This window comes from Corapipo altera, unplaced genomic scaffold, assembly GCF_003945725.1.
Source record: "Corapipo altera isolate COAL_440 unplaced genomic scaffold, ASM394572v1 56, whole genome shotgun sequence".
Taxonomy (NCBI): domain Eukaryota; kingdom Metazoa; phylum Chordata; class Aves; order Passeriformes; family Pipridae; genus Corapipo; species Corapipo altera.
Genome location: NW_020884896.1, coordinates 716,688 through 730,680, shown reverse-complemented (window position 1 = coordinate 730,680; position 13,993 = coordinate 716,688). Strand labels below are relative to the sequence as shown.

The following is a 13,993-nucleotide window of genomic DNA, read 5'->3' as shown; positions in this document are numbered from 1 at the left end:
GTAGTTCTGAAGTGTATTCTTGTTTCTAAGCTGGCCTCCATGTGTAGAGTTGCCTTCATTTGCTTGTAGTTACATGTCTAGTCACTGCTGACTCTCCCACAGGCAAATTGTAGGGTCATGACCTTGCTCCTATTTAAAGTTTCAGTGGGGAAAGCCAGACATGGAGGAGCTGTATGTAGTTTTTGGCAGAATCTCAGGTCTTGTGTGTACAGGAATCTTTTTTTCCCATCCAGTCTTTACTTTTTAGAGACTCAAATAGAAGTCTAAATTTATTTTTTTTTTCCTAAATGCTTTCATGAAAAATATCTATGAAGGTTTAGAAAGCAGCTGGCTTGTCCAAATAACATCTTGGGGAAGGGGAGCTGTAGTCAGGTCCCTATGGTACAGTGATTCTTTGGGAAGATGCTGACGCCACTTCTGCAAAAGTACAGTAAAAAGTCTTCCTTGTCTGCTTATTGTACTTCCTATGGCAATCTTTGTATGGGTTAGTTCAGCTGTTCCAACTAAATTTGCAATCTGTGATTTAATTCTAGTCTCTTTTTTGCCCTTTGTGGTGTGAGTAGGCAAGATCTCAGCTGGTCCCTTTAAACTTAAGGATAAGATGTGTGTTTTACCTTGACCAAGCTCAGTTGTTTGCTGATGGTATGACCCATACAGTAACTGTTTTTTTGAGACTGTTTCATTCCACTGAAGAGCTAGCTTGAGCTCAGGCCACCTATCTGCCAGATGCCACATCCTGAACCCAATTTCTTATGTGCATTGAGGGCTGTGGAAAACCTCTTTGTTGCTATCGTATCTCCTATAAAATATGTGATTGTGAAAAAGGGCACAGTAATGGGTCTGCTGGGTAAGGTAACTCTGCTTTCATCATGAGGCTGAGTATGTTGGTAAAAGATTTAGGCGGTGACAAGGATTTCCCAGACTGTAATTTCCTGCTCTGACTGTTCTGTATGCAAAGGATGAAGTATGTCATCCTTGTAGCAGAGTAAGGTGGAACATTGATCTGTTCAGATGCCTGCATCCTAACCTTGAGATAGAGAGCTGTTCTGCTTCATATATCTTAAAGAATATGAATAATTCAGTAAATTCAAAATGGGAGACTGTCCAAGAGCATGCTATGAGGAAAAAAAGCAGAATTTGGATACATGTGGGATAAAACATCATGGCTTTTGTTTCTTAAGCTGAATGCCTAGTCCCAGGTGGCCATTGTTTCTCCTCTTTACTGAAAGACTGCCTCAATTTCCCAGTTCAGTGAATAGCTTCTTAGAGAGCCACAAAATACTTCCCAACATATCTCATTTTACCATTTCTGCTTTGCAAATCAGCATATGCTACTGAATGTGTTGAGGCCAGAAAACAATTAATAGCGAGAAAAAGTGCTTCCTTGGTTTGCAGGCAGCTCCCAGATTGCTCCTTTGCCCAGATTAGAGAGGATTTAAGCACACATTCTGTGTATGCTAAACCAGCTCTGCAGAAACCACAGCATACCATCATCCTGCTCTTATCTCTGAATTCCATGGACAGGCAATCTCAGCTGCTCAGCACGGGCTGGCAGTTTTAGCTTGCCAGTAGGTGCTGAAATCCATGTAAGTGTGGAAATGATAGTGACACAACGGCTCAGATGTTATCTCCTTAGCAAAGCCAAAGCAGTTTCCATGGTGATGGAGAAGCTCCAGGCCCCCAGTGATGCAGCTGCTGTGTTGGATGGGATCAGTAGCCTTTTCATACAGAGGCTGCTCTTGTAAAGCTTTTGTGCATTTATGTGGTACTCACTCATAGGTTGTATCCAGCTCTGGAACATAAAATGAGGGGTGAGGGGAAGATTTAAATTGACTGAAGTGAGTGCTGACCTAAAAAGGAAACAGGAAAAGAAGGGTCAAAATGTTTCAAGTCTTGAAGTATCCACAGGTGACACATGCATGTGACAGCTTGAGTGGATTTGATATTCTGGTTAGTACTTTTCTGAGATGTTGTGTGCCAATGTTAGTAGCTCCTGAAGTTCTTGTGTCAAGTGGAAGAGTCAGATTCGTATTCCCAGGTCTTAACTTTCTTCTGAATAGGATTCAAAATCAGAATGGGTCTCTTTCTTTGTATTGAGACTAGAAATTCCCTAGGACTTGGGTAAAGTGGATAATCTTATGACTTCTGCATCTGAAGCATTAAAATGTCTTACAATTCCCTTGGTCCCCTTTCTGGGTAATAATCTCTCAATATCTCAGCTCAGGTATGTGGAATTAATTACATACTTTGGGATCTTACAGCCTATGCTTTCACTTTCTTATTGCTGAGACAGCAGATACAACATCTCCAGGTTCCCACACTGGAAATGCCCATTTTGCACTTCTGCTTTGATCTTCTATTAACCTGTGCTTTGTGGGTGCTGCAGCACATGTGTAGGAATTGTGTGAAAAACTGCTCAATTAAAATAATAATTTGATCATTTGGACCCAGATTTTTAGTGGTTTTAAGCATTGGTTGCTCTCCTCTGAACTAGGTACTAAAAGAGATTTGTATTCTGTCTTTCAGGTGGCGCAGGGGACCGGGAAAAGATGCCTGTCAATCATGAGGCTTTCCTGCTCATGGCTAATTCCCAGAACGAAATGGAAGATTGGGTAAAAGCCATCCGACGGGTTATATGGGCTCCATTTGGTGGAGGTATTGCAAATAGCTCACATGCACATAAATTAAAACATTTGCCTCAAGGTAAAACATATTCTTGTGATACTAGGATATGTGTAACACTGTAAAATCACTGAGATGTCTGGATAAGCTCTTGATTGTCTGGAGTGTTTTAAAGCAAGGAGATTGGGTTGATTCCCTCCCCCCCCCCCCTGCCTGGGGATGGACAGGAATGGAAGGGAAGGGCACAAGCAGACTGTATAACTGACTCAGAAATGGGTTGTGATAACAAACATATTGCTGTTGTCACTGCTCAGTTCTTTACAGCAAATATTCTGTGGACCTTTTGTATCCTTATGAACATGAAGGAGTCTATCCAGTTACCTCGGTTTTCTTCCATAAGGGCAGATGCCCACCTTGAACATCCATACCAGCCAGAGGCAGCAAAACTTTTAATCTAGTTAATGTAGGGCCCAGCTGAGAAGGCAAAGCTTCCACTGGCTTTAGTGGGGGGTGTAGCCTGAAGAAGAACAGGGTCAGGCTGAGTGAACACCTGTAAGGTAATACAGCTGCTGACAATTCCTGTAGCTAAAATGAACAAAAAATCCAGACTCTTGGTATTGATATTGTACCATAGTCTTAGAATTCTCAAGTCAGTAGATTAGATAGGAGTTGTTTATGTGGTTTAGCATAGAACAAGGGTTCACAGTTGTTTTCTTCTGAGTTCATGTTGGTGACAGCAGCTGCTGGCTTGGTACTGGACACTGGGCTTTGAAGTGGCTTCCATGCTACTGATGGAGTTCATGCAGATAGTGTTATCATATGCAGATAGTGCTGTCGACATCTTTTGAGGGGTACAGATAAAAAAGCGCCAGATAAGGGTTAATAATACAATTACTTTTGCAGAAATGAAGTTACTAGTTTTCCTGGGTGTAGGGGTGAGAAAAGTGACCTTGATGCAATTGAGGGAGGCTCAAATACCACAAGGTCACTAAGAAGACGTGGTGTTTGTTAGTAACTTTTATCTTGTTGGTTTTTGGTTTGTTTTTTTTTCCTTTTTCTTTTAAGTGACTCTTGAAATTTGGAGTTTCTGTGTAGCAGCATTTGCTTTGTCTGGAGGAGATAAAATCTCTACTGATGAATTTTTTTTAGATCCTTCTTTCACTTAACAGAAAGGACGTATATAAAAAAGTTAGCTTGTATCTGATCTGAGAGGTTGTGTGTGATGCTGTTGTGCTGTGGGCAGAACAAGCCCTCTTCTTTAGTAGAAACGGGTCTACCATGATTTCTCCTCAAACATGAATATGTGCTTGTTTTGCTTTCACTCTGAATTCCAGTCCACAATGAAGGGTCTTTTAGTCTCTGAGCTCAGTGAAAGTCTTCCATCAGAAGTCTCAGAATCTGAGTTGGTATTTCTGTGGCCATTTGTAGTGGACCTTATAGTGTGTATTTTACAGCTTTGCAATGTGCATCCAAGAAATACTGTGAGGAAAAAGGAGGCAGTCATGACAAACGCTACATGTTCTAGCAATAGCCATCTTTAGGGCATGTTTTGTCAGCACTGCGGGTATCAGTGCAAATTTGGCTTCTTTTTTTGCTTGTTTTGAACAGTCTCTTGAAGTAGTTTCAGAGCAAACATCTTTAAGTATTAAAATAATAAATAATTAAAAATCCCAATATTTTAAAAACAAAAACATCAGAATAGCATAAAAGTAGGGATGGACTTCCTTTTTTTTGGTTTGTCTGTTTAAGGGGTAGTATTGTCCTAATTAATATGCTATTCTTTTGTACCTCTAAACTTCTCTGCAAAACTATCAGATGACATTTTGGTTTATCCTTTAACTGAGGCAGATACTGTTACTCTTACATTGATTCCAGGAACTGAGACTTTATGAGATACCATAGAACCATAAAATGAAATCATGAGGATGTGGAAGTGGGCGGGGGCACTACAGCAGTGCAAGGGGGAATACAGCAGCTTCTGTTTGTTGCTCTTTTCACATGCTGCAGATTTGATCTTGTTCCATCAATGTTGGTGTAAAGGCTGCTTCGGATGTCAGTGAGAGCTGGCTTAAGCCCTGTGGGAGAGAAGCACTGCTGTTTGCAGAGTTGGAAATAAGTGCAATTATGTATTGATTTTTCCTATCTGTAGATTAAAACTACACAAGAATATGGGTACATCCTGGGCAATCAGTGTGACCTGAGCTCTCTGCCTGACTACTGAAATGCAGCAGACTGAGGCTAGCTTGGCTATGCCTGCTTTGTAGTCCAAGCTGCATGGGCAGATTCTTATGCTGCGCTCACTTCTCTGAGCTAACAGAAGTACTGAGCACTGTCAGGGGTGGGTTTTTTCTCCCACTGCAACTATGGCTTCCCACCAGGTTTCATTCTGCTCACACTAGTGGTTACACAGCTGTGCAGTAGGAAATGACCTGGCAGGAAAAAAAAAAGGGTGGAGGATTAGTTTGAAAGTAGATTGATTCCTTGGTCCTGCTAACCATGCAGCTGCAGGACTAGTAGTTCCAACACAAGGAGGACATGGGGGAGAGATGACGGGGTAGAAGAGGGCGTGCTTGTTCATTCTGACTGCAACCCACACTTAAATTGGCTTAAAGAACTGTGGAGCTGCATCCTCAGTTTCTTTGCACTTTGCAAAGAGTTTATAGGAATGTCAATAACTATGAAACAGTGAAGATGTTCAAACCAATTTTTCCAAATGGTTTTTAGGCAGTCTGGGGAAATGATCAAACTTACACTTTCTCCATCAGAATCAGAGCAGGGCAATTTCTCTGAGTGAGACTGCAGCTTAATTCAAATGTGGGAAGACAATAAACATAGCTGTCTCTGTTTTAATTGAATAATTTGAACTCTGCTTTGCTACCACCACTAATTTGAGAGCCAAGTCTTATCTATCAACACTATTTAATATATTAAGCTAAAGGGAGGAATTAAAAAGCAGGCTTCATTATTAATATGCAAATATCCAGCCCTGGAGAAGGTTGATATGGTGTAAAAAAGAATTATGCAAAGATAAAAGGGGGGGGCTTAACCACACTGTAATCTTTGCTGATGTACTGAAGAAACATAAATAAAAAGGGTTGAGGGTACCTTCTTATATGTTGCTGCGAGCACATGAACTGTGCTTAAAGGTCAACAGCAAAGGCTTCTTAAAATAAAATAGAAAACTCCCCAAAGCTGCTGAGGATCCCAAATTATTAATAGGAGACACATTCAGATTTAAAAGCCATATGGAATGTGTTCTTTGAAATACACTTCAAATGTGGCTTTAAAATAAAATCCTAGAGTTCCTGAGTCTTTTGAAGAAGAACTGTCTTGTTTACAGGGAAAATAATTTCTAACAAGTTTCCTTGAGTTTCAAGCTCCTTAATTCTTGAGTCTAGCCCATCTCATTCAGACCAGAAGATTTTGTAAACTGAGATTTGAGAGTATTCTGTATGTTTTGATTGTCTTTAAGAAAAAAGTTTGTCACAGTGACTTGATAGAAGTAAGTTTTGGAGCACATTCTGACAGAGGGTGATTAAAACTGTTTCCTATGGTCCTTTTTACTTCTGTGACAAATTTTGTTCCAAGTTTACACCACTAAAAGCTTATCTGGAGAGTCCCTCTGTGTCCTACAGTCATGCTGTTCAGCAGCTGCTCTTTCATGTGAAGTGCTTGTAGCAGTGCTATAGTGCTAAATGCAAACGGTTTGTGGCCATAGGCTTGGGTGAGAATGACTTTGCTAGTGTCCTCCATTTGGTGTTGTTGGGGGAGAGAGGAGGTCATTCCTAGCTCTGTACATATAGGGTGGGGCTGTACTTCTGAGGTACAGCCACTAAAAGGAAATCCCTTTTCTTCTACACACCTCTCAGTTGACATGCCTTCCTTATATTTGTTTTCATCAGCTGTGGAGCAGAATGTGTCTAGGACTGAATTTTTGGCCATGAGATACAAAACCTGGGCTTTTTGGTGCCTGAGTTGAAAACCAAGTGGCATAACTCTATCTCACAGCTCAGCACACAGCCAACACTCCATGGGGACAGAATAATTCTCTGTTAATCTTGATTTATGTTTGTGTTTGTTTTCTTCTGTTTACATATTCTGTCTTGCCGTGAGCAGTTCCTTGCTCCTCTGCCAGAAATACACGTCTCAGCCGCTTTCTTTCTCCTTTACTTTATCCTAATTTCTCCTCCTCCTCATCCCAAGCTTTCATCAGTTACTTGTGATGCAGGGGAGGTGAAGTAGTAGGAAGGGATGTGTTTCCCTTAGGCAAACATGTAGAGCTTTACCCTGTGACAAAGTAATTGTGTTGCAAGAGCTTCAGGAAGTTTCTCTGCTCAGGAGGAATAGTCACTTTTTAACTGGTGGGGTCTGAGGAACTGTCCACTGAGAAAGCCACTCTACTATTGTTAATTCCAGACATCTTTCCCATATAGATAAACCATGATGCGTGGATTCTTTCTTCTTCTGCCAGCAAACAGTGCAGAAAATGTTTTGGTTTTTTTTTTTTTTTGGCAACCAGGGCCTTGTGCAGACCATGTCTTGTATTAGGGGAGAGCTACAAACTAGGGGACAAGTCTCTGAGGTATAATTTAGTTCCTGGGTCAATGTCCTTATGGGTAAATGGAAGACTAGACCTACATAGGCCTAATTAGGAATCCTGCTTTGGATGAGTAAATGTCTTTCAGATAACACCTGCATGAGAGCAAACATGATCTGTTGTGAAGGGTCAGGTTTTATATTAGATGCATGTCCACCTGGATGCCAGACTGTTTAGAAGCTAGGATTAAGTTTTGGGAGTCTTGAGTTTAATTTTTCCACCTGTAAGATGGAAATTTTCCAGTAAGAGCATCATAAGCATAAAGCCATATCAGTGAATTTAAGATGCTAAGATACCACAGTAATGAAGAGCAGGGAGGTGTCTTCTGTTATTTGCCCGGTGTGAAGACAGAGAAGAGGTTTCTGCTCCCTTTCTTGCTAGTGGGCTCCCCTGACTGACAGTCTCAAGTAGGATTCCTGACTGGGTCAAGAGGTGCCCCTTCACTAGGTGTGAGGGTGGGCTTCCCTTGTGCAGGCTCCCCCAGGTGTGTGGTGTTTGTTGTGCCTGATAGGTGCTGTTATCTCTGCACAGAGATAGCTGGCGCCTGATGCAGCTTATCACTGTTTGCTCTTTGCTGTTGTCTAATGCTGGGAAATGGGCCCAGCCAAGGGAAGAGGAAGAGAAAGATGATGGGGGTTATGAGTTCAGATATTTGCCCAGGACTAGGGGATGCATGAATCATCTGCAAGGAGGTGCTGGTTAGCCTAGCCCCAGGTAAAGATATCACAAGCAGATGGTACACTTTTGGATATAGAAACTGAGATACAGCATGTAACTAAAGTGAGTTGGGAGTGGATCTTGCTGCTGCAACTGTTTACAACAGAGAAAGTTTTAACATCTAAGATCTGATTAAGTTCTTTTTTTAAATTTATCTCTGTCAGATACATCTGGGTCTTCCATTAATGCTTTATGACCAGAATATTTTACTGTCATATTCTACTGCCTTGAGGTAGGGAAAAGCAATTGTCCTCATTTTCTGTAAAGGAAGAATCTGAAGTATTGAGCAATCAGCTAACTTGCCTGAGGTGACAATGACTGTCTGTAAAAGAGCCACTCTGAATGCAGATAGAAAGATTGTCTGGAACCCTGGACCTTGACCTTCTCAGAGATATGTTTGGAAGAATCCCATGGGATGTGGTCCTGGAGAGAGGAGGAGGCCAGGAGACCATGTCGATTTTCAAGGATTACTTCCTTCAAGCTTAACAGCACTCTTCCTTGTGCAGGTAACTAAACAAAGGTGGCATGGATGAACAAGGAGCTCCTGACAAAGCTCATTACCTACAAAGGAAGCACAGAAGTGGAAGCAGGGACCGGTGACCTAAGAGGGGGAATACAGAGAAACTGAGCATGCAGGAATGGACTTAGGAAAAGGACACCTGTAGTTGAATTTGGTTAGGGATGTGAAGGGTAACACCGGCGCCAGTATTGTTTAACAGCTTTGTTGATGACCTGGAAAATGGGACAGAGTAGACTCTCAAGCAAGCTTGCAGATGATATTGGGAAGAATGATTGGTGTATCAGATGATTGTGTCATCATTTTAGAGGGGTCTCAGCTGGCTGAAGAAATGAGTGAACAGGAACTCCATGAAGTTCAACAGAGAATAATGCAAAGTCCTGCACCTGAAGTTGATGAATAAACGTAGTCAATGGTGTATGTTGGGAGCTGACTGACTGGAAAGCATCTTTGCAGAGAAGCACCTGGGATGCTCTTGGACAAGTTGAACATGAGCCAGCAATGCACCCTTGTGGCCAACAGGTTCCTGGACTGCATTAGGAAGAGCATTACCAGCAGGTTCACGGAGGTGAGCCTTCCCCTCAGTGCTGGTAAGACCACATCTGGAGTTCTTTATCCAATTCTGATGTCCCTGGACAAGAAGAACATGGGCTTATGGGAGTGAGTCAAGTGAAAGACCACTGAAATGATTAAAGGATTGTGGCAAGTAAAATACTAAGAGAAGCTGAGGAGGCTGGGATTGTTTAACCTGAAGAAGAGAAGGTGCAGAATGGTTCCTATGTGTGTGTATAAATATTTGATGAAAGGGTCTAAAACTAAAAGCAAAAGTGAAGCGTGTCAAGGGCAAAAGGTGTTCCTTACTGACTTTGGAAGATCTTACCTTTAGAAGTCACATCCTGCTCCCCTGCTCCTTGCATGTATTTCACTTTTAAAGCTGCTGGGTCAAAGCTTTCAGTGTCATTTAGTATTAGAGCCTAAGCTGGTCTGGCTTCTGAGTGGAGACCATGCAGTAGCCTGGTCAACACAGAGCAAAAATTAATTTTCTTGGAGTACTGTGTCAGGGCTTGACAGGGGGAAAGTCATCCGCTACTGGTTTCAAAAGCCCCAGGCAGCAGCACAAGTTCTGCACTGCAGCACCATCTCCAGCTGTCGTTAGCCAGCTTAGTCCCGGTGGCTTCTGAAGGATAATGCAGTTTGGCATCAGGTGAATGAATTTGCAGTGCTTTATCTGTTACCGTGGGCAGTCTGAGGCACCAAAGAGCAGGCACCCCGAGCTGGGGAATGACAGGCAGCTTCTCGGTGCCTCTGCTCAACCAGATAGCAGGTAGAGAAAAACTACAAACAGAAATGACTTCGTAACATTTGCAGGTGAACAGAGTAAAGCTTTTCATAGGATTCGCTTGATGGAACTTCTTTTGGTTGAGAAATGCTGATTTGATAGAATGAAACATCATATGGGTATGTTTTTATTTGAATGAAACTTGTGCTAGGAAAGGTTTTTTGAGCTCAGGGTAGAATTTTTAATACAAACTCTGCCCTGAATTGTATTCCAGAGGTTGTATAAGCAATTAAGATGTAAAATGTATCCATCTGAATCCATTTCCTCAAAAAAATTACTTTGGAAATGTTCTTGGAAAAGAGAAAACTGCAGGAAGGTCTGATGGATAAAATGGCACATCTAAGGAGAATTTGAACAGTGCACAGTGATGAGGTTTGAACCAAAAAAAAAATTGGGTTTCCTGTAGAGCACAACTGAAATGAGAAATTCATTGTCACAATAAAAATAACATATGGATTAAAAATAAAATTATTTGTGTTCGTAGAAGATAAGTCTACCTGGGCAATCAAAGAAAGATTTCTGGAGGCAGTCATTAGCTTCATGTGCCTTGTGTTGTGAGGAGTAGTTCAGCTTTAGATAAAATATGATGAGGTTTGTGTTAGCTTCAATAATGGATTGCTTTCCTCTTCTCTTCAGCCATGGAGAGGTGGCAGTGGCTGTGCATTTGTCACGTTGTTGGTGCCTACTGCCTGTAGCACTTGGTCTGACCAACACCACCCCCTACACTGGTGGTTTCTCAGTGAGACCACTCCTGTAATCATTAGATTTGTGTTTGATGTCCAAAAGCTGACAGTCTTTAAAACACTGCTGGTTCTCACTGCACATCCTGGCTGTGTGTTAATGGGACAAACATGTTATTGTGGTGTTTCTCAGCTTGCAGGCAAGTATTTTAATTTCTGTGTATTAGTCCTTTGATGAATGTTATGAGGATATGTGATTACTGAATGAAAGGGAATGGTAACCTGCTCCGTGCAAGTTGCAATTTTAACCATTTAGGAGTCAAGAACAAATAAATCCACCCTGTCTCTCTTTTCCTATTTTCTTTCTAATGTTATCCTTCTACCCTCCACAGTTGCTCCTTTTTTTTTCCTCTTTCATCATCATGTAATTGGACTTGCAATTTCCCCTTCATGCCTTCTGAGTTGCAAGTCAGAGAAGGGAACATTCAGCTCTTTACCTCTTCTAGAAGTGTACTTGATAGGCTAGCAAATTTAGTGAAATGTTTATCCACTTTACAAATTGGAACTAAATGCCATCCCTTCCCCAAGCACAGCCAGTCAGGTTCAGCTGTTGCTGGAATTGAGATGATGTTATTGCTTGGGTGGTGAAGCTGTAAGTTAAGTTGTGCTTTTTATTGATTGAGGATTTAAGTTGGTCAGTGGAGGATAAAGAAAAATATATGGGAATCAGGTAACAGATTTTCACCATTGATTGAGTTTGAGGATACAAAAAAGTGAAACCATACACAATTTACCTGGTAGTGAGTTTTACAATTGCAAGAGACTGACAGAGGTATTTCTGATGAAGTTTGAGCTGGATAATTATCCAGTGTGTTCAGTGTTGATCCTATCTGCATCTCGGTGGCTGTGTTTGCATTTTAAGCCTTGGGATATGGGAAGTCTTGGGATGTGGAAAAGCTGCAAGACATAAACCTGTTTGGTTTTCTGAATGGGTAAAAGTGCCTGGTGTGCTAAATTCTGGTTGTGAGTCTAGATCACAGGCCCTGCCAGGTTTCTAGACGGCCAGAAATCCAGATAAATCATTTCTTTCTGTACTAGAGATGAGGATCAGCAGCAGGTTTCAGACTCCATGGTGCTTGCATTTGAACCCACAGCTGGAATTCTCATCTATCTCTGGTAATGAGACACTGGTGGCAATAATTATACTGTGTCATAACTATTTTTTAACTTACTTATACCCAGAATTTTCGTAAAGTTTTCTGTGCGTTGGGGCATCAACATGCAGCACACTTCAAAGAGATGATCTGTTGGTCAGGTGCTTTCTACAGACATAGCTTATGACAATGGTATGGAAGCTCTTTTTTAAACATAGAGAGACATATGCAAGAGTCAGTAAACAAAAAGGTTCTGTAAAATATGATCTTAGGAAAGAAGTTTTCCAGGGCACGTTTGTCCAGATCACTGCTTACTAAAAGGCATTTTTTTGTTGCTCTTAATGTTTTGTTCTCTAAATACTCTTGCCTTTGTTTAGAGAAAAACAGAGCAATAAACACAGGGGGTTGGCTCTGTATTCACAGTGCCGTGGTTAAGTGATGTTTTGGTTTGTTTATCATCTTTTCTTAATGAGCACACAGTTAAAATCTCAATTTTAGAGCATAAACTGATCAGAGTCCATGGCAGGGTAATTTGCTGTGCTCCTTAGACAGTTCCTTTTCTGACATATTTTGGAGAGCTGGGAAGACACCTCACACAGGTTAGGCAGAATCTGCTGTCATGGAAGGGTGAGCATAGCTATTTGCTAATCTTTAACCCAGAGTGAACTGTTTTATCAGTCAGTAAGCAGAAACCTGTTTATTCTCAGAAGATTTCATTTCACCAGTAAAGGTGAAGACCCCAGCAGGTGAGGGGTGTGGGATCATAATTTTTTTTTGGAGAAGGTTCTGACCAAAGAGTCTGGGGAGGGAGGAAAGTGGAAGGGAAATTTTCTGTACAGAGGACATACTGCTGAAGTCTTTCCTGCTGAGTTCAGCTTTGTGACTGATGATCTGTAGCCAACTCACTGCCAGCTTTCAGCAGATATAAGATGTTCAAGTGCCTGTGCTTACCCAGATTAAAAAATGAGCCTGTATAAGGCTCAACCTTCTTGAAAATAAGGGAACTTCAGCTCTGGTTCTAACTTTGATACTAGGCCCTTTCTGTACAAATAGAGCAATTTCCTAGCTCTGAACTCCCTCAGATCCGCTTGAGCATATTAGCTAATACGCTAAGTCTGTATCTAAAAATACCCACACCCTATGGGCACTTGCTAGAGCTGTAGAAGCCAACAAGTTTGCTCACAATCAGAGATGAGGAGGAATATTTTATGAGTTCATGCGGGTTCACCACTCCTGTCTGTTGCAACCAGATTCAAGACTGAATTTCACCTGAGTTAGATGCCAAGCTTAAAATATGCTTAGATTTTCAGAGGTTGTGTGAGCTGTAGTGAACTTCCCAGCCAGTCTTGAGGCTTGTAGTGACATATATACGCAGAATGCTTTCTCTGTGTTCCAGTATCTGCAACAGAGTAACTGCAGTGGTGCTAGGTCATGAGAGCATTGCTAGGATTCTGTCCCTACAATGACACTGGGAAAGAAAATGCCTCTAGTTTCCCAGCAGCAAGTTCATGTGAGATTTACTGTCTAATAAACCTAAGCTCTTCTTTAGAAAATAAGATTTGCCAAGTGGTAAACTTTTCTACAGTTAAACAACTTCATAGAAGTGGGGAAAGAGGGAGTTCAATCTCCATTACCCCTTTTCTCCTTGGCACATGTGTACGAGGAGATCTCCAGGTGAAAACTACCAGATGGTAGTTTATACGCAATGTGGACAACTCTTTGGATTTTATTGCAATTCTTGCAGTGTCAAGTATACTTTTAGAGTCTTCAACCCCTGCAATCCAGTGATTATGTGTGAGTCTTGGATTTCATTGTTGAAAATGGGGTTAACAGAGAAAGCAGGATCCAAGTATGACCTGGAAATTCAACAAGAAGAAAAAATTTGTATTTATATATCTCTATATCTATATTGTGTTTATTCCAGTCTCATCATATTCTATAGTCTAAGTCACGAACTTTTAACACGTTTTTAAAAGGATTGAGAGTTGTTTCATGTAAGAAGATAGGTGGTAACTGGAGAGTGTAGCACAATCTTGCTGTCACAGGACACCTATAGCTGCACAGTCACCTTGTGCAGGGAACAAACTGAGGCAGCTGCCATTTTCTGCTTTAGTTATGATGCTTATGTGAGCAAGCATGTGCTCCAGCTTTTTTCTCTCACCAGAGATCTGTGTTTGCTCTTTGGAAAACTCAGAAATCTGAATTTGCATCAGTTTCATCATCTTACAACTCATAGAATTATAGGCTCTGGAGAAGTCTAATCATGCTTTGAGTCATGCTGTGTCCTTGGCCACAGAGACGCTGTGAATTTCACAGGTTAATTATACTTTGGGTATAACAATATCCATGTTAAACAGCATGACTTTC

General features: G+C 41.3%; 1 protein-coding gene across 4 annotated transcripts in view; it reads left to right on the top strand.

Annotated features, from left to right (window-relative positions):
- Positions 1 to 13,993, top strand: part of ARHGAP22 (Rho GTPase activating protein 22) — a 144,469-nt gene that overhangs the window by 105,043 nt on the left and 25,433 nt on the right. For 3 of the 4 annotated variants that reach the window (XM_027648154.1, XM_027648157.1, XM_027648156.1), the window contains one exon: positions 2,527 to 2,703. In XM_027648154.1, coding sequence (XP_027503955.1) covers positions 2,527 to 2,703 — 177 coding nt within the window. The remainder of the gene's footprint in view (positions 1 to 2,526; positions 2,704 to 13,993) is intronic. The other variant, XM_027648155.1, reaches the window with a different exon arrangement.